The 21,457-nt window shown below is 40.9% G+C and overlaps 1 protein-coding gene across 9 annotated transcripts in view; it reads left to right on the top strand.

Annotated features, from left to right (window-relative positions):
• The window catches only part of ANO5 (anoctamin 5), a 599,368-nt gene that overhangs the window by 96,245 nt on the left and 481,666 nt on the right, over nucleotides 1-21,457 (top strand). For 5 of the 9 annotated variants that reach the window (XM_053720371.1, XM_053720372.1, XM_053720374.1 and 2 more), the window contains one exon: nucleotides 10,832-10,879. The exons of the other annotated variants lie outside the window; for them this stretch is intronic. In XM_053720371.1, coding sequence (XP_053576346.1) covers nucleotides 10,832-10,879 — 48 coding nt within the window. The remainder of the gene's footprint in view (nucleotides 1-10,831; nucleotides 10,880-21,457) is intronic. 9 annotated transcript variants of the gene reach the window in all.

The following is a 21,457-nucleotide window of genomic DNA, read 5'->3' on the forward strand; positions in this document are numbered from 1 at the left end:
ATCCTTTCTACAAGAGGGTTTGGAGAAAGGATTATCTGCAAGTTCTTTGAAGGGACAGATTTCTGCTTTATCTGTTTTACTTCACAAAAAGCTGGCGGCTGTGCCAGATGTTCAAGCTTTTGTTCAGGCTCTGGTTAGAATCAAGCCTGTTTACAAACCTTTGACTCCTCCTTGGAGTCTCAATTTAGTTCTTTCAGTTCTTCAAGGGGTTCCGTTTGAACCCTTACATTCCGTAGATATTAAGTTATTATCTTGGAAAGTTTTGTTCTTGGTTGCAATTTCTTCTGCTAGAAGAGTTTTAGAGTTATCTGCTCTGCAGTGTTCTCCTCCTTATCTGGTGTTCCATGCAGATAAGGTAGTTTTGCGTACTAAACCTGGTTTTCTTCCGAAAGTTGTTTCTAACAAAAATATTAACCAGGAGATAGTCGTGCCTTCTTTGTGTCCGAATCCAGTTTCAAAGAAGGAACGTTTGTTGCACAATTTGGATGTAGTTCGTGCTCTAAAATTCTATTTAGAGGCTACAAAGGATTTCAGACAAACATCTTCCTTGTTTGTTGTTTATTCTGGTAAAAGGAGAGGTCAAAAAGCAACTTCTACCTCTCTCTCTTTTTGGCTTAAAAGCATCATCCGATTGGCTTATGAGACTGCCGGACGGCAGCCTCCTGAAAGAATCACAGCTCACTCCACTAGGGCTGTGGCTTCCACATGGGCCTTCAAGAACGAGGCTTCTGTTGATCAGATATGTAAGGCAGCGACTTGGTCTTCACTGCACACTTTTACCAAATTTTACAAATTTGATACTTTTGCTTCTTCGGAGGCTGTTTTTGGGAGAAAGGTTTTGCAAGCCGTGGTGCCTTCCATTTAGGTGACCTGATTTGCTCCCTCCCATCATCCGTGTCCTAAAGCTTTGGTATTGGTTCCCACAAGTAAGGATGACGCCGTGGACCGGACACACCTATGTTGGAGAAAACAGAATTTATGCTTACCTGATAAATTACTTTCTCCAACGGTGTGTCCGGTCCACGGCCCGCCCTGGTTTTTTAATCAGGTCTGATGAATTATTTTCTCTAACTACAGTCACCACGGTATCATATGATTTCTCCTATGCATATTCCTCCTTTACGTCGGTCGAATGACTGGGGAAGGCGGAGCCTAGGAGGGATGATGTGACCAGCTTTGCTGGGCTCTTTGCCATTTCCTGTTGGGGAAGAGAATATCCCACAAGTAAGGATGACGCCGTGGACCGGACACACCGTTGGAGAAAGTAATTTATCAGGTAAGCATAAATTCTGTTTTTTTTTATTTTTATAAATGATAGATTTTTCTGTTGTGTAGCTGCCCCCCCCCCCCCAATACCCCCCTCCCAGATATATATATTTTTCCCCCCCTCCCTCTCACTCTGCAATTCAGGAATCATTGGTGGCAGTGGTTACTGCGCGCGAGCACCCCCGCAGCCCCCCCCCCCCCCCCCCCCCCCACGCACCCGGCGTGCACATTGCACATACAGGAACCGGATGCAGAGTAGCGATGGGCCGCCCACCAGCCTCCCTGCTACGCTTCCACCCACCAACGATTGGCACCATCAATACCAGTGCAGAGAGGGCCACAGAGTGTCTCTCTCTCTGCATTGGATGCTTGAAAAAGGGTATTGCAGGGATGCCTCAATATCAGGGCATCACTGCAATACCCTGAAAGCTGCTGGAAGCGATCGCAATCGCTTCCTGCACTCAATTAGACCAAGGAGGTACCAGGTACATCCATTGTCACTGACAGTTTTTGAAGGCCCGGAAGCAAACGGCGTTTCTCTAATGTTACCAAGCACAAATAGTTGCCGTGTTCTTCACAGAACATTTTGCCAGTCTGGTGGCATTATGAAGTAGCCGAGTGGGGGCACTGTAGTAGTTTGCAAAATTATAACATTTTCTGTTATTCTTAAATGTTACCTAAGCTATCCAAAGCGCACACAAATTGCATAATTTAACATAAATTGGATTGATGATATTTTGTGCAACAAACATTGAAAACTTTTAATATTAGCTAATTTATGCTAGTATTGGCTTACATTTTAGCCAGGTGATCAGTAATATCTGCTGGGTGGTGTGGCCATTAGAGTGTTTAAAGGGACAGGAATCCCCAACAATTTTCTTTTATGATTTGGATAGAACATATAATTTTAAACAACCTTCCAATTTACTTCTATTAACAAATTTGCGTCATTCTCTTGTTATCCATTGCTGAAGGGACAGCATTGCACTATTGACAGCTAGCTGAACACATCTAGTTAGCCAATCACAAGAGACAAATGTGTGCAGGCACCAATCCGCAGCAAGCTCCCACTAGTGTAGGATATGTGCATATTCTTTTTCAACAAGAAGTGTCTTAAAATTACATGCTCTAGCCGAATCATGCAAGTTTAGTTTTGACTTTTCTATCCCTTTAATGATCTGTATAAAACATTACATTCACTTATAAATGTACAACTGGTAGTAGCATGAAAAATAGATTTTTTGCTTTTACTATCCTGTATTAAAGGATCATAAAACCGTATAGCTACAACACATGTAGGCTTGCAATAAATTAACATACCAACAATGTATGAGTAGGCAAGGATTGCCACTGGCATTTTGTTTGCAACCTGCATTTGTTTTGCAATGTTTTATCGGATTGCCTTTTGCTTAGACTAGTTAGGGATAGAGATGTGGTATAGTTAGACATGTGAAGGCTGCAGTGTACAATCAAATTGCTATACTAGGCATAAACATTTTTATTATCTCAAAATGTTTAATAACCCTTGTAAAAAGGTGGTAAATATGTACACGCCAACAAAATACAGCCTTGTTATTCCCTGAATGATGGCAGGAAGTTCACTGCATCTGTAATGAACAAATTGACCTTCATTTAAAGAGTCAGTGTACTGTAAAAGTATTTTTACCTTTTTAATGTGTTTTCACTTTGTTATACCAGCTGCAGAGTATAAAATATACAAAATTGCTCATTTTGATTTATTTTTATATTTAAAATAGCAGGTTTTGTTCTTTGATACCCTAACCCATCAAAATGGGTTGAGCTTCAATGAAAATTAGATATCCTTACTTTATCATGTTCTGTACACAAAACCACTTCTTTATATTATATTTGCAAACCAAAGCCCAATACTGTTTTTGCTTATCTCTTCTACCTCCTACTGGGAGTGTAATTTCTTCTGCTGGCTATGTTTACACAGGTTTTCTTTAACCTATACGTAAGTATAGATACTTTCAGAATAGGTTGGGATACCACAGGAAAAAACAGCTATTTCAAATACAGAAATAAAGTAAACAAATTAAAGAGGAGAAAAATTTAGGGTAAACTATCCCTTCAAGTATCCCATCTACAAACAGAAGAAATATCTGCCTCAGTTTATAGTATGGGGATCATATTTTTATTTCTGTTGGTCAAAAATATGCCTGGCAAAAACTAAATAAATGCTAGCTAGAATGAAGCATTCAAAGAAAAGATTAGTCTGAGAATAACATCTAGATGTATTTTCTCTTGTTAAGTGTATCCAGTCCACGGATCATCCATTACTTATGGGATATTAACTCCTCCCCAACAGGAAGTGCAAGAGGATTCACCCAGCAGAGCTGCTATATAGCTCCTCCCCTAACTGCCATTACCAGTCATTCTCTTGCACCCAACGAATAGATAGGATGTGTGAGAGGACTGTGGTGATTATACTTAGTTTCATACCTTCAATCAAAAGTTTGTTATTTTATAATAGCACCGGAGTGTGTTATTCCTTCTCTGGTAGAATTTGAAGAAGAATCTACCTGAGTTTTTCTATGATTTTAGCCGGAGTAGTTAAGATCATATTGCTGTTTCTCGGCCATCTGAGGAGAGGTAAACTTCAGATCAGGGGACAGCGGGCAGATTAATCTGCAAAGAGGTATGTAGCAGCTTATTATTTTCTGACAATGGAATTGATGAGAAAATTCTGCCATACCGATATAATGTAAACTCAGCCTTAAATGCAGTAGCAGCAACTGGTATCAGGCTGTCATGTATGTATATTTTACACTTCAGTATTCTGGGGAATGGCACTTTAGCCTAATTTGCAGGGACTAGCAACAGGCTTTTAATAACACTCAATTTATTAATGTTAAACGTTTTTTGCTGGCATGTAAAATCGTTTAATTTTCTGAGGTACTGGGTGAAAAAATGTTTTGGGCACTATTTTTTTCCACTTGGCAGTCGTTTTATTTAATTTATGACAGTTTACTGATCTCTCTCACTGTTATGTTTGAGGGGGAGGGGCCTTTTTTGGCGCTTTTGCTACGCATCAAAAAATTCAGTCAGAAGTTTATTGTCTTCCCTGCATGATCCGGTTCATCTCTACAGAACTCAGGGGTCTTCAAAACTTGTTTTGAGGGAGGTAATCACTCACAGCAGAGCTGTGAGATTGTAGTTGACTGTGATAAAAAAACGTTTATTTCTGTATTTTTTTCTGCTATCAGGGTTAGTTATCCTTTGCTAATGGGAGCAATCCTTTGCTAAAATTGTGTTTTTTACAAAGATTTGATGCTATAACTTTTCAGTTTATTAATTTTCAACTGTCATAACTTTTTCTGTGCTTCTTATAGGCACAGTACGTTTTCATATTATAGTAAATTACTTGAAAAGTATTTCCAAGTTGCTAGTTTATTTGCTAGTGTGTTAAACATGTCTGATTCAGAGGAAGATATCTGTGCTATATGTGCTAAAGCCAAAGTGGAGCCCAATAGAAATTTATGTACTAACTGTATTGATGCTACTTTAAATAAAAGTCAATCTGTACAAATTGAACGTATTTCACCAAACAACGAGGGGAGAGTTATGCCGACTAACTCGCCTCACGTGTCAGTACCTGCATCTCCCGCTCGGGAGGTGCGTGATATTGTAGCGCCGAGTACATCTGGGCGGCCATTACAAATCACATTACAGGATATGGCTACTGTTATGACTGAAGTTTTGGCTAAATTACCAGAACTAAGAGGTAAGCGTGATCACTCTGGGGTGAGAACAGAGTGCGCTGATAATATTAGGGCCATGTCAGACACTGCGTCACAATTTGCAGAACATGAGGACGGAGAGCTTCATTCTGCGGGTGACGGTTCTGATCCAAACAAACTGGATTCAGATATTTCAAATTTTAAATTTAAGCTGGAAAACCTCCGTGTATTACTAGGGGAGGTGTTAGCGGCTCTGAATGATTGTAACACAGTTGCAATACCAGAGAAAATGTGTAGGTTGGATAAATATTTTGCGGTACCGGCGAGTACTGACGTTTTTCCTATACCTAAGAGACTTACTGAAATTGTTACTAAGGAGTGGGATAGACCCGGTGTGCCGTTCTCACCCCCTCCGATATTTAGAAAGATGTTTCCAATAGACGCCACCACACGGGACTTATGGCAAACGGTCCCTAAGGTGGAGGGAGCAGTTTCTACTTTAGCTAAGCGTACCACTATCCCGGTGGAGGATAGCTGTGCCTTTTCAGATCCAATGGATAAAAAGTTAGAGGGTTACCTTAAGAAAATGTTTGTTCAACAAGGTTTTATATTGCAACCTCTTGCATGCATTGCGCCTGTCACGGCTGCAGCAGCATTTTGGTTTGAGTCTCTGGAAGAGACACTTGAATCAGCTCCATTAGATGAGATTACACACAAGCTTAAAGCCCTTAAGTTAGCTAACTCATTTATTTCAGATGCCGTAGTACATTTAACTAAACTTACGGCTAAGAATTCCGGATTCGCCATTCAGGCACGCAGAGCACTGTGGCTAAAATCCTGGTCAGCTGACGTTACTTCTAAATCTAAATTGCTTAATATACCTTTCAAAGGGCAGACCTTATTCGGGCCCGGGTTGAAAGAAATTATCGCTGACATTACAGGAGGTAAAGGCCATGCCCTGCCTCAAGACAGAGCCAAACCTAAGGCTAGACAGTCTAATTTTCGTTCCTTTCGTAATTTCAAAGCAGGAGCAGCATCAACTTCCTCTGCACCAAAACAGGAAGGAGCTGTTGCTCGCTACAGACAAGGCTGGAGACCTAACCAGTCCTGGAACAAGGGCAAGCAGGCCAGGAAACCTGCTGCTGCCCCTAAGACAGCATGAATCGAGGGCCCCCGATCCGGGAACGGATCTAGTGGGGGGCAGACTTTCTCTCTTCGCCCAGGCTTGGGCAAGAGATGTCCAGGATCCCTGGGCGTTAGAGATCATATCTCAGGGATACCTTCTAGACTTCAAATTCTCTCCCCCAAGAGGGAGATTTCATCTGTCAAGGTTGTCAACAAACCAAATAAAGAAAGAGGCGTTTCTACGCTGCGTACAAGATCTTTTATTAATGGGAGTGATCCATCCGGTTCCGCGGTCGGAACAAGGACAAGGGTTTTACTCAAATCTGTTTGTGGTTCCCAAAAAAGAGGGAACTTTCAGGCCAATCTTGGATTTAAAGATCCTAAACAAATTCCTAAGAGTTCCATCGTTCAAAATGGAAACTTTTCGGACAATTTTACCCATGATCCAAAAGGGTCAGTACATGACCACAGTGGATTTAAAGGATGCTTACCTTCACATACCGATTCACAAAGATCATTACCGGTATCTAAGGTTTGCCTTTTTAGACAGGCATTACCAGTTTGTAGCTCTTCCAATCGGATTGGCTACGGCTCCGAGAATCTTCACAAAGGTTCTGGGTGCTCTTCTGGCGGTACTAAGACCGCGAGGAATTGCGGTAGCTCCGTACCTAGACGACATTCTGATACAAGCTTCAAGCTTTCAAACTGCCAAGTCTCATACAGAGTTAGTACTGGCATTTCTAAGGTCGCATGGATGGAAGGTGAACGAAAAGAAGAGTTCTCTCTTTCCACTCACAAGAGTTCCCTTCTTGGGGACTCTTATAGATTCTGTAGAAATGAAGATTTACCTGACAGACAGGTTAACAAAGCTTCAAAATGCATGCCGTGTCCTTCATTCCATTCAACACCCGTCAGTAGCTCAATGCATGGAGGTGATCGGCTTAATGGTAGCAGCAATGGACATAGTACCCTTTGCACGCCTACATCTCAGACCGCTGCAATTGTGCATGCTAAGTCAGTGGAATGGGGATTACTCAGACTTGTCCCCTACTCTGAATCTGGATCAAGAGACCAGAAATTCTCTTCTATGGTGGCTTTCTCTGCCACATCTGTCCAGGGGGATGCCATTCAGCAGGCCGGACTGGACAATTGTAACAACAGACGCCAGCCTACTAGGTTGGGGCGCTGTCTGGAATTCTCTGAAGGCTCAGGGACAATGGAATCAGGAGGAGAGTCTCCTACCAATAAACATTCTGGAATTGAGAGCAGTTCTCAATGCCTTTCTGGCTTGGCCCCAGTTAACAACTCGGGGGTTCATCAGGTTTCAGTCAGACAACATCACGACTGTAGCTTACATCAACCATCAGGGAGGGACAAGAAGCTCCCTAGCAATGATGGAAGTATCAAAGATAATTCGCTGGGCAGAGTCTCACTCTTGCCACCTGTCAGCAATCCACATCCCGGGAGTGGAGAACTGGGAGGCGGATTTCTTAAGTCGTCAGACTTTTCATCCGGGGGAGTGGGAACTTCATCCGGAGGTCTTTGCCCAAATACTTCAACGTTGGGGCAAACCAGAGATAGATCTCATGGCGTCTCGACAGAGCGCCAAGCTTCCTCGTTACGGGTCCAGATCCAGGGATCCGGGAGCGGTTCTGATAGATGCTTTGACAGCACCTTGGACCTTCGGGATGGCTTATGTGTTTCCACCCTTCCCGATGCTTCCTCGATTGATTGCCAGAATCAAACAGGAGAGAGCATCAGTGATTCTAATAGCGCCTGCATGGCCATGCAGGACTTGGTATGCAGATCTAGTGGACATGTTATCCTGTCCACCTTGGTCGCTACCTCTGAAACAGGACCTTCTGATCCAGGGTCCCTTCAAACATCAAAATCTAATTTCTCTGAAGCTGACTGCTTGGAAATTGAACGCTTGATGTTATCAAAACGTGGTTTTTCTGAGTCAGTTATTGATACCTTAATACAGGCTAGGAAGCCTGTTACCAGAAAGATTTACCATAAGATATGGCGCAAATACTTATATTGGTGCGAATCCAAGAGTTACTCATGGAGTAAGGTTAGGATTCCGAGGATATTGTCTTTTCTACAAGAAGGTTTAGAAAAGGGTTTATCCGCTAGTTCCTTAAAGGGACAGATTTCAGCTCTGTCCATTCTTTTACACAAACGTCTGTCAGAAGTTCCGGACGTTCAAGCTTTTTGTCAGGCTTTAGCTAGGATCAAGCCTGTGTTTAAAACTGTTGCTCCACCATGGAGTTTGAACTTAGTTCTTAATGTTTTACAGGGGGTTCCGTTTGAACCCCTTCATTCCATTGATATCAAGTTGTTATCTTGGAAAGTTCTGTTTTTAATGGCGATTTCCTTGGCTCGAAGAGTCTCTGAGTTATCTGCCTTACATTGTGATTCTCCTTATCTGATTTTTCATTCAGACAAGGTAGTTCTGCGTACTAAACCTGGGTTCCTACCTAAGGTGGTCACTAACAGGAATATCAATCAAGAGATTGTGGTTCCATCTTTGTGTCCTAATCCTTCTTCGAAAAAGGAACGTCTGCTACACAATCTAGATGTAGTCCGTGCCCTGAAATTTTATCTACAGGCAACTAAGGATTTTCGACAAACGTCTTCCCTGTTTGTCGTTTATTCTGGTCAGAGGAGAGGTCAAAAAGCTTCGGCTACCTCTCTCTCCTTTTGGCTTCGTAGCATAATACGGTTAGCCTATGAGACTGCTGGGCAGCAGCCTCCTGAAAGAATTACAGCACATTCTACTAGAGCTGTGGCTTCCACTTGGGCCTTTAAGAATGAGGCTTCTGTTGAACAGATTTGCAAGGCTGCAACTTGGTCTTCTCTTCATACTTTTTCCAAATTTTACAAATTTGACACTTTTGCTTCTTCGGAGGCTGTTTTTGGGAGAAAGGTTTTTCAGGCAGTGGTTCCTTCCGTATAAAGAGCCTGCCTGTCCCTCCCGTCATCCGTGTACTTTAGCTTTGGTATTGGTATCCCATAAGTAATGGATGATCCGTGGACTGGATACACTTAACAAGAGAAAACATAATTTATGCTTACCTGATAAATTTATTTCTCTTGTAGTGTATCCAGTCCACGGCCCGCCCTGTCACTTTAAGGCAGGTAATTTTTCCATTAAACTACAGTCACCACTGCACCCTATGGTTTTCCTTTCTCTGCATGTTTTCGGTCGAATGACTGGTAATGGCAGTTAGGGGAGGAGCTATATAGCATCTCTGCTGGGTGAATCCTCTTGCACTTCCTGTTGGGGAGGAGTTAATATCCCATAAGTAATGGATGATCCGTGGACTGGATACACTACAAGAGAAATAAATTTATCAGGTAAGCATAAATTATGTTTTTTAAAGTTTCATTAGCTGTTTAAATATTGACAAAATAAGTGTAAAGTTTTGGTTGATAAAACAATGGGAGCTGCCATGTTGTAACTTTGGCCACAGCAGAGAAGGTAACCTTTTAGGGACAGTTATAAATAGGTCACTAGAGTGTGCAGCTAATGGTTGTGTGTAATATAACAATGTTCTACACTTCGATTTCTAACAGGAACTGAAAAGCTCACAATTTCAGAATGGAATTACAGGAAAAGGGGACAAAATAAATAATGAAAGTATATTGCAGGTTTTTTATATATAAGATTTATCATCTCAAAGTGTTTAATGTCCCTTTAAAACAGTTAAAGGACCATTGAATACAGCAGAATTGCATAATAAATAGACTTCATTAACACTTTTTCAAAGGGACAAGAGATCCCCCCCCCCCTTTTATTACTCTTTCCCCTGAATCAGACAGCTCTCTGACTCCTAAACATAAATACTGTAAACTCTTGCAAAGACTTGATAGAATATGCTCAGTTTGATAATGGAAGTAAACAGTAAAGTATTTAATATTTCATGTTCTTTTTGGATAATAAAAGCATTTAATTTTTACTTTTTTTTTTTTTTAAACGTTTTTATAAAGTTTAAAAGTATCTACACTGATTGTAAGTTCTATAATCCAATAGAATGGTTTCTGATAGCAATTTTGTTTAACTCAAAAAAGAGTCACTAAAGTCAAAACCATACTTATGATTCAGACAGAACATGCAGTTTTATAAAACTTTCCAATTTACTTCCGTTATCAAAGTGTGCACAAACTTTATCTATGCAGACTTTCCAAGGCACCTGCCTCTTGTGAGCATGTGCAAAAGTTCACAGTTTTATACATATGGTTGTCACATGATACAGGAGGGCATGAAAAATGGAAGTACTAGTACAAATTCACTGCACCGTTTGCTCTTTTCTACTGAGATAGCCGGCCTGCCACTTAAATGTCTGTTATAGCAGATCTGGCCGGTGAGCCAGTCGGCAGCGGTAGCCACACGGCTGGATTGTGCAACTGCCACTGCTGATTGGGTCACCATCCGTTGTTTCCGCTTGAGACAATTTGTTTTCTACTGCTTGCCAGCGAAGCGGTTGATAAACCTAAAGATCATGGATGATGGTTTCTGCATGTGCACTAATAAAACTTGCATGTTATGTCATATAATACCATGTTTTTGACTCATTTACTTGCCAAGCATTATGTCATGCATTGCATCTCAGCCTCAAGCTCATTTTCCCTCTCTTTTATTTTTGACGTTTTTATTTTGTGCTAATATGTCCTCCATAAACGTATTGCATTGAAACTAACCGCATAATATATTTTTCCCATGATGCCACTGGCAGGGCTTAAGCAGCACTGAGAGCACGTTTCTCATCATCAACAATCAAAGGGTAAGATTCTGTAGCCCGTGCATGCTGTGCAGTGGTTAGTGTGTAGGTGGTGTTGGTGCATGTGTGTAGGTGTTGTAGGTGACTTACACTGCAGCTCAGCATACGAGCAAGCAACATGTTCCAATTATAAATGCCTTCTGTGTAGTGCAAAGTTATTGCAAACAACAAAAATGCAAAAGACTCTAAAATGTGTGTGCACGTGGAAGAGGGCCTATTACTATAATTATAGGGAGTGCTTTTATTTTTAAATAATTATGATACCTTTTAACTGATCTATTCATATACTAAATATAAGGTATGTATAGATTGTGTATTTAATGTACGCAATTATACTTATACATACATAAACCAATTCTCTCTCTACCACTTCATCAATTCATCTCCTTTTGTTCTCTCTCACACTTATTACCTCACAAAGAGTATTGTTTCTTAAAAAACAAAACAAAAAAAAACCCACTACACAATTTCCTAAAATGTAATGGGACCGTTAAGTTCAAAACTTTTCTATTGTGCATGTTAATGAGCACAATTTAAACATACACTTTATTTTTTTTTTTTGTGTACATTGTTTGCATTTCAGTTATAGTAAAATGGTGCACATATTGAGCTGACAATAAGCTCTGCATGACCAATGTGTGTTGCTAATTGTTTGCATGGTCAATATTTGTTAGTCCTGTTCAACTAGCTGAAATGCGTATAAGTGCTCCTCAGTTTTAAATGGAAACAATTTGGCAATATACTTTTATCAACAAAAATGTTTCTAGTAAACTTTGTTACGGTTTCAGGTGAATATATACATATGTTCCGCATTCAAACACACTGGCTGTTCAGAGACCTATGTGTGTCATGCGCAGTGAGAGGGGTACCAAAATTTGATGGCTAGATGGCAAATCTCAACACTTTGTCTGCACATGCGCTCTGCGCGCACCCTCAATGTTTAAATAAAATTAATTAAACTGTTTCTTCACCAGTAATTTGCAGCTCCATATATTATCACAATTTAAAGATTACAGCTAATGAATTTCAGAGTAACCTTTAATTGTGATTAAATATGGAGCTGCTAATTACTGTTGAAGAAACGGGTTAATTTTATTTACATATAGAGGGTGGGTGTGGTGCGCATGTGCAGATACAGCATCAAGATTTCATAGCTAGCCGTCGTATTTTGCTACGCTCTCAGTGCGCATAAGCACACATACGTCACTGCATTTCACACATTCTTTACAACATATGTGAAATAGTGACGTAAGTGTGCGCATGCGCACTGAGAGGATAGCAAAATTCAATGGGTAGTAAAAATCGACAGAACACCTACAGTAGTCTGTGGGATGCTGACACTATACACGCCACCACTAGATCTCTTAGAAAACATGGTGTTCAAATATGGGTGGTCTTTACATACTCTCCTGAAGCATTATTAACTTTTACCATAAGCTTTTGTCTTAATATTCCAATACTGCTTCTATTCCAAACTGAAACGCACTCAGTGTCCTCGCACTAATATGTGCTAAACCCTTACAAAGGGGTTAAACACATGGTTGAAGTAACGCTCGTGACCTGCAGAGCAACATATACATGAATATTTTGAAAAGTGCATAGCACTGCGCACACATTTTAAAGGACTGGAAATAATGTCTTAGCTTATCCATAACTTCCATGTTTATTTTATATTTTTAGGCAATAACACTGTCACAGCTGCTGAAATCACCCAAGGCATAATTGGAATGTGTTTTCATTGCACTGGTGATAGGGCCCAGGGACCGTTTTCTTTCTTTCTGTTTTTGCTGGTATTTATGCTTAAGGCCACAAACCCTTTCCTTAAAGGTTTAACATAACGCGCAGATATTCATTTTAACCAATTAACAATTTCATCTCTAACACTTGTTCTGTTTAAATAACTTTTGTTTTTTATGACAGTTTTCTTTTGTTGATGAGTTTTTTTCTTTTATTGCAGCAATGATAACTGGTTACACTAACTGTTCTGCTTTTTATTTTTTTCACTGCATATGAAATACTGTTTGTTTGTTTTTCCAGATTTCTCAGCTAATTTTAAACTGACATTGACTTCCCTTTATGTTAAAACAACTGATTCTAAATGTAGTTTTAGATTAAAAATTGTTTTCTGTTTTGTAACCTACTGTATACTTTCGTTATATCGTTCAACTTAAAGGGATATGAAACCCAACATTTTTTCTTCCATGATTCAGATAGAGCATGCAATTTTTAAACAACTTTCTAATTTACTTCTATTAATTTGTCTTCACTGTCTTGGTATCTTTTGTTGAAATGCAGGAACGTATGCTTAGTAGCCGGCCCATTCCTTGAGCACTATACGGCAGCATTTTTACAAGAATGTTATCCATTTGCAAGAGCACTATTTACTGCCATGTAGTGCTCCAGAGTCCTACCTAGGTATCTCTTCAACACAGAATGTCATGGGAACTAAGCATATATGATAATATAAGTATATTTGAATCTTTTTTTAAAATGGTATGTTCTGTCTGATTTGCAAAAGAAAATGTGTGAGTTTCATACCCCTTTAAATCTAATCTCTCAAAGCTCCGATTCATGTTCTAGAAATCTAATGGCTGTTAATATGAGAGTAATGCCATTGCTTTTCTAATCCATTTGTTTTACTTGTAGATGGGTCATTTAACACCGCATTGCAAAAGATCTCTGTATAAATAGATGTAATCCTGCATACTGACACATGTACTCCGTTCTTTTTTGTTAGTAGAATAAGACCATTTTTAAGAAATTCTATGAAATGCAGACAAAATAAATATGAAATGTGTGATGCTTATTTTTTTACTATGAGCTGTTAGAAAAATAAATAGTTTAACTTTAAGTTTAACATCCTGAGGCAAAAGCATTTGCAGTGGGGGTTATTCCTAGCTCCTTCAGATTTTTGAGATTTCATACTGATCTTAAAATGCTATGCTTGAGCATATGAATAGGGTGTAAGTACTCATAGAACTTATCATAACCAATTAGACTTAAAGGAATATTGAACCCAAATTGTTTGTTTCATGATTCAGATAGAGCACGCAATTTTAAGCAACTTTATTTCTCCAACATTGGTGTGTCCGGTCCACGGCGTCATCCATTACTTGTGGGAAATGTTCTCCCCCACAGGGAAAGGCAAGGAGAGCACACAGCAAGAGCTGTCCATATAGCTCCCCCTCTGGCTCCGCCCCCCAGTCATTCTCCTTGCCGCTCTGAACAAGTAGCATCTACCACGGGGATGGCGAGGAGTTTGTGGTGTTAGTTGTAGTTTTTTATTCTTCTATCAAGAGTTTATTTTAAAATAGTGCTGGCTTGTACTATTTACTCTATAACAGAAAAGTGATGAAGATTTCTGTTTAAGAGGGCTATGATTTTAGCACAAGTAACTAAAATCCATTACTGTTACCACGCAGGACTGTTGAAACAAGAGAACTTCAGTTGGGGGTAACAGTTTGCAGACTCATCTGCTTCAGGTATGACTAGTCTCCTTCTAACAACACAGGCTAATGCTAGATGACAGTCATTTTTCCCCTCAGGGGAAACGGTAAGCCATTTTTCTTTCACCTCAGCAAAAAAGATAACAGGCTTCCCCTTTTTGTTTTTTATGCTGGTAGACACTGTTAGGGGCTAAATCGATTGGTTTTTATTACAATATTATACCATTTGAAATATTTTATAAGCTCACATACACTTGGGAACGTTTTTTATTGATCTGGCTTGTTTTAGACACCTAAATCTAGTCAGGAAGGCCCCTTCACTCTAGTGTGCTGAGGGAGGAAGCCTCATTTTGGCACTTCAGCTGTGCAGTTGAATTTCAAGGCAGTGCATGCAGATTCATGTGAGAGGGTCCTGTGGTTCAGAAAGTGACTCCAAAAGGCTTTTTTCTGTGAATGGTGACCCCTAAGGAAGGTAAAAAGCTGCAGCAAGGCTGTAGCTGGGATTGTGGTGTGTAAAAACGGTTAAATCCAACATTTAGCTCCGGTTTGCTTGTTTTAAGAGCTAGAGTCTCCATATTTGCTGTGCAATACTTTCTAAGCATTAAGACACTGGGGTCCAAATTTCAGAAAAATCGGATATTGCCTTCATAGTTTTGTGAACATTCAGAAATAAATGTGTCATTTTATTATTTAAAGAGACAGTAACGTTTTTGTTTAAAATCGTTTTTATTGCATTGTTTGCCTGCCTAAATCTGTTTAACATGTCTGTTCCATCAGATAACCTATGTTCTGTGTGTATAGAGACAAATGTGGTTCCCCCTTCGAGTGTTTGTGATAATTGCGCCATAGCGTCCAAACAAAATCAGGACAGCTCTGTTATTTTTCATAATGTTGCCCAAGATGATTTATCTAATGAAGGTAGTGGGGATAGCTCTACATCCTCTCCTTCTGTGTCTACTCCAGCTTTGCCCGCGCAGGCGGCACCTAGCGCGCCAGTGCTTATTTCTATGCAACAATTATCAGCAGTAGTGGATAATTCTATAGCAAATCTTTTATCCAAACTGCCAGTTTTTCAGAGAAAGCGTGATTGTTCAGTTTTAAATACAGATAAAAAGGATGAACAATCAGATGCTGACGATGCCTTATCTATTTTACCCTCACATCAATCGGAATTGGCTGTGAGGGAAGGGCTGTCTGAGGGTGAAATTTCAGACTCAGGAAAAATTTCTCAACAGGCAGAACCTGATCTAGTGGCATTTAAGTTTAAGCTAGAACATCTCCGCGCTTTGCTTAAGGAGGTATTAGCTACTCTGGATGACTGTGATTCCATGGTAGTACCAGAGAAGTTGTGCAAATTGGACAAATTTTTAGAGGTCCCAGTGCACGACAACGCTTTTCCAATACCTAAGAGGTTAGCGAACATAGTGGAAAAGGAGTGGGAGAAGCCAGGTGTACCCTTTGCCCCACCTCCTATATTTAAGAAAATGTTTCCCATAGTAGACCTAGAAGGGACGCATGGCAAACGGTCCCAAAGGTTGAGGGAGCTGTTTCAACACTAGCGAAGCGCACAACTATTCCTATAGAGGACAGCTGCGCTTTCAAAGATCCTATGGATAAAAAATTGGAAGGATTGCTTAAAAAGATTTTTGTTCAGCAAGGGTTCATCCTTCAACCAGCTACGTGTGTTATTACTGTCACTTCAGCGGCGTCCTTTTGGTTCGAAGAACTAGAAAGGTCGCTCCAGAAAGACTTCCTATGAAGAAGTCATGGACAGAATTCACGCATTAAAGTTAGCTAATTCCTTTATATTGGATGCCGCCTTTCAAATAATGAAATTGGCGGCGAAAAACTCAGGTTTTGCTATAGTAGCGCAGAGGGCGCTTTGGCTAAAATCCTGGTCGGCAGACGTGTCGTCCAAGACTAAGTTACTGAATATTCCTTTCAAGGGTAAGACCCTTTTTGGGCCGGAATTGAAGGAAATTATTTCAGACATCACTGGGGGTAAGGGCCATGCCCTCCCACAGGATAGGCCTTTTAAGGCTAAGAACAAGTCCGGCTAATAACTCCACTGCCGCTAGACAAGAAGGTAACGCGGCCCAGCCCAAACCCGCTTGGAAGCCCATGCAAGGCTGGAACAAGGGTAAACAAACCAAGAAACCTGCTGCTGCTACCAAGACAGCATGAAGGGGTAGCCCCCGATCCGGGACCGGATCTGGTAGGGGGCAGACTATCTCTCTTCGCTCAGGCTTGGGCAAGAGATGTTCTGGATCCCTGGGCACTAGAGAGTTTCCAAGGGATACCTGTTAGAATTCAATGGACTTCCTCCAAAGGGAAGGTTCCACCTGTCTCGCTTATCTTCAGACCAGATAAAGAAACAGGCATTCTTACATTGTGTAAGAGACCTATCAAAGATGGGAGTGATAAACCCAGTCCCCTCCGGGGAACAAGGTCTAGGGTTTTACTCAAACCTGTTTGTGGTTCCCAAAAAAGAGGGAACTTTCAGGCCAATTCTGGATTTAAAGATATTAAACAAGTTCCTCAGAGTTCCATCCTTCAAGATGGAAACCATTCGGACAATCTTACCAACAATCCAGCAGGGTAAATTTTTGACTACCGTGGATCTGAAGGATGCTTATCTGCATATCCCAATCCACAAATCTCATCATCAGTTCCTGAGGTTCGCCTTTCTGGACAAACATTACCAGTTTGTGGCTCTTCCATTCGGTTTAGCCACCGCTCCCAGAATTTTCACAAAGGTGCTAGGGTCCCTTCTAGCGGTCCTAAGACCGAGGGGCATCGCTGTAGCACCTTATCTAGACGACATCCTAATCCAAGCGTCTCTTTCCAAAGCGAGGGCTCATACAGACATTGTGTTGGCTTTTCTCAGATCTCACGGGTGGAAAGTGAACATAGAAAAAAGTTCACTGTCACCGTCCACAAGGGTTCCTTTTCTGGGAACAATAATAGATTCTGTGGAAATGAAGATCTTTCTCACAGACGTCAGAAAGACAAAGCTTCTAAAAGCTTGTCGAGTTCTTCACTCTATTCCTCAACCCTCCATAGCTCAATGCATGGAAGTAATAGGACTAATGGTCGCAGCAATGGATGTGGTTCCTTTTGCTCGAATTCATCTAAGACCATTACAGCTGTGCATGCTCAATCAGTGGAATGGGGACTATACAGACTTGTCTCCCCAAATTCAAGTAGACCAGGTAACCAGGGACTCCCTTCTCTGGTGGTTGACCCAGGATCACCTGTCTCAGGGAATGAGTTTCCGCAGACCGGAGTGGGTCATCGTCACGACCGACGCCAGCCTCTTGGGGTGGGGCGCGGTCTGGGACTCTCTGAAAGCTCAGGGCCTATGGTCGCAGGAAGAGTCGCTTCTCCCGATAAACATTTTGGAACTAAGAGCAATATTCAATGCGCTCCTGGCTTGGCCTCAGCTAGCGGAAGCCAGGTTCATAAGATTTCAGTCGGACAACATAACGACTGTTGCGTACATCAATCATCAGTGGGGAACAAAGAGTTCCCTAGCGATGAAGGAAGTAACCAAGATAATCCAATGGGCAGAGAATCACTCCTGCCATCTATCTGCTATTCACATCCCAGGAGTAGACAACTGGGAGGCGGACTATTTGAGTCGTCAGACTTTCCATCCGGGGGAGTGGGAACTCCATCCGGAGGTCTTTGCTCAGTTAACCCAATTATGGGGCATTCCAGACATGGATCTAATGGCGTCCCGTCAGAACTTCAAGATTCCTTGCTACAGGTCCAGATCCAGGGATCCCAAGGCGACTCTAGTGGATGCATTAGTGGCGCCTTGGTCGTTCAACCTAGCATATGTGTTTCCACCGTTTCCTCTCCTCCCCAGGCTCATAGCCAGGATCAAACAGGAGAAAGCCTCAGTGATTCTGATAGCTCCTGCGTGGCCACGCAGGACTTGGTATGCAGACCTGGTGAATATGTCATCGGCTCCACCATGGAAGCTACCTTTGAGACAGGACCTTCTAGTACAAGGTCCATTCGAACATCCCAATCTAGTTTCTCTGCAGCTGACTGCTTGGAAATTGAACGCTTGATTTTATCCAAGCGTGGGTTTTCAAATTCTGTGATTGATACTCTGGTCCAAGCCAGAAAACCTGTGACTAGAAGGATTTACCATAAAATATGGAAAAATATATATCTGTTGGTGTGAATCCAAAGGATTCTCCTGGAGTAAGATTAAAATTCCAAAGATTCTCTCCTTTCTCCAAGAAGGTTTGGATAAAGGATTGTCAGCTAGTTCTCTAAAAGAACATCAACCAGGAAATAGTTGTTCCTTCTTTGTGTCCGAATCCAGTTTCAAAGAAGGAACGTTTATTACACAATTTAGATGTTGTTCGTGCTTTAAAGTTCTATTTAGAAGCAACAAAAGATTTTAGACAAACCTCATCCTTGTTTGTCGTTTACTCTGGTAAGAGGAGAGGTCAAAAAGCTACTGCTACCTCTCTCTCTTTCTGGCTGAAAAGCATTATCCGCTTGGCTTATGAGACTGCCGGACGGCAGCCTCCTGACCGTATCACAGCTCACTCTACTAGGGCTGTGGCTTCCACATGGGCCTATAAGAACGAGGCTTCTGTTGACCAGATATGTAAGGCAGCGACTTGGTCTTCTCTGCACACTTTTGCCAAATTCTACAAATTTGATATTTTTGCTTCTTCGGAGGCTGTTTTTGGGGGAGAGGTTTTGCAAGCCGTGGTGCCTTCTGTTTAGGTAACCTGATTTGCTCCCTCCTTTCATCCGTGTCCTAAAGCTTTGGTATTGGTTCCCACAAGTAATGGATGACGCCGTGGACCGGACACACCAATGTTGGAGAAAACAGAAAGCAGAGATCTGAACTTTTTGGAAACCTAATCTTTTATACAAGATCTGAATAAAATAATTTGACTGGATAGAGTTGTATTTTTTGCAAACCAGTGCAGAGAATTTTGACTATTATATTTAAAGGGACATTGAAGTGCAAAAATGACTGACCCTGCAAATCTGTCTTTAACGCCTACAAATGGATTAAACAAATGGGTTAAGCACATTGTTTAAGTATTAATCAGGAGTCATAGGGAACTTCTAGCTCTGATCAGACTCTGACATTGAACCAATCAGCAAGCACTATCCAGGGTGCTGAATAAAAAAATATGGGCCAGCTCCTAAGCTTAGATTCCTGCTTTTCAAATAAAAATAGTAAGAGAACGAAGAAAAATTGATAATGGGAGTAAATTAAATTAGAAAGTTGCTTAAGATTGCATGATCTATCTGAATTGTAAAAGGAAAAAAATGGGTTTAGTGTCCTATACATTTTAGGGGGGTCCAAAGTGAAAAATGGACACTGTGATCACTAAGAGGACAAAAGTTGCTTGTGTTGAATTATCTGAATAGATCAGATGTAAATTTCACCTCTGTAATAAGATATACCATCTCTTGTGAGGTTCCTTTTCTTTTTCTTGGATGCATTTATGATCAGCTTTTAATTGAGATTGTCTCTCACCTAGATTACAAGTTTTGTGTTATGGTGCGGTATGACTTTTAATGCTGAAAACTTGGCCGTTACGCATTTTAGCCTGTAACGCAATGTTCATTCCGCACTCAAAAAATTACGTTTTTGTGTGGGATTTTCATAGTGCCGGTATTACAGGTTATGCGGTCTGGCTAAAAAGCTTGCGTTACAGCCTATACCGACACGATCCATACAGCCATCTGAGAGCAGTAGTTATGGATTTTGTGTAACAAAAATGTTTCACAAAACTCATAACTAAAGTACACTATCAGCAATAAGCTACCTATTAACCCTAAACCACCACCCTCCCGCATAGCAAACACTATTAAACCTATCAACCCCATATCTGCCGCCCACCCACATCGCGACTATTAAATAGTTATTAACCCCTAATCTGCTGCCCACCCACACTATTTAAATATATTAACCCCTAAACCGCAACTCCCCGACATCGCTGACACTAATAAAAGTTAACTCCTAATCCGCTGCTCCCTGACATTGCCGATACCTAAATAAACGTATTCACCCCTAAACCTCCAGCCCCCCACATCGTAACTGTTAAACTAAACCTATTAACCCCTAGAATGCCGCCCCCACATCGTAACTGTTAAACTAAACCTATTAACCCCTAGACTGCCGCCCCCACATCGTAAAACACTAAATTAAACTATTAACCCCTAAACCTAACACCCCCCTAACTTTAAATTAAAATTACAATATAACTATCTTTAAATATATAAAAAATTACCTGTGAAATAAAAATAAACATATCATTAAACTATAAATTCACTTAACATTACTATTCCAATAAAATAAAAAAATACTACCAATTAAAAACCTAAATTACAAATTTAAAAAACCTAACACTATGAAAAAAAATCTAAAAAAAAACCCTAAATTACAAAAAATAAACACTAAGCTTACAAAAAATAACCGAAATTACCAAAATAAAAACAATTACACCTAATCTAATAGCCCTATAAAAAACAGAATTTATGTTTACCTGATAAATTACTTTCTCCAACGGTGTGTCCGGTCCACGGCGTCATCCTTACTTGTGGGATATTCTCTTCCCCAACAGGAAATGGCAAAGAGCCCAGCAAAGCTGGTCACATGATCCCTCCTAGGCTCCGCCTACCCCAGTCATTCGACCGACGTTAAGGAGGAATATTTGCATAGGAGAAACCATATGGTACCGTGGTGACTGTAGTTAAAGAAAATAAATTATCAGACCTGATTAAAAAAACCAGGGCGGGCCGTGGACCGGACACACCGTTGGAGAAAGTAATTTATCAGGTACACATAAATTCTGTTTTCTCCAACATAGGTGTGTCCGGTCCACGGCGTCATCCTTACTTGTGGGAACCAATACCAAAGCTTTAGGACACGGATGAAGGGAGGGAGCAAATCAGGTCACCTAAATGGAAGGCACCACGGCTTGCAAAACCTTTCTCCCAAAAATAGCCTCAGAAGAAGCAAAAGTATCAAACTTGTAAAATTTGGTAAAAGTGTGCAGTGAAGACCAAGTCGCTGCCCTACATATCTGATCAACAGAAGCCTCGTTCTTGAAGGCCCATGTGGAAGCCACAGCCCTAGTGGAATGAG

The sequence above is a fragment of the Bombina bombina genome, chromosome 7 (genome assembly GCF_027579735.1).
Source record: "Bombina bombina isolate aBomBom1 chromosome 7, aBomBom1.pri, whole genome shotgun sequence".
NCBI lineage: Eukaryota > Metazoa > Chordata > Amphibia > Anura > Bombinatoridae > Bombina > Bombina bombina.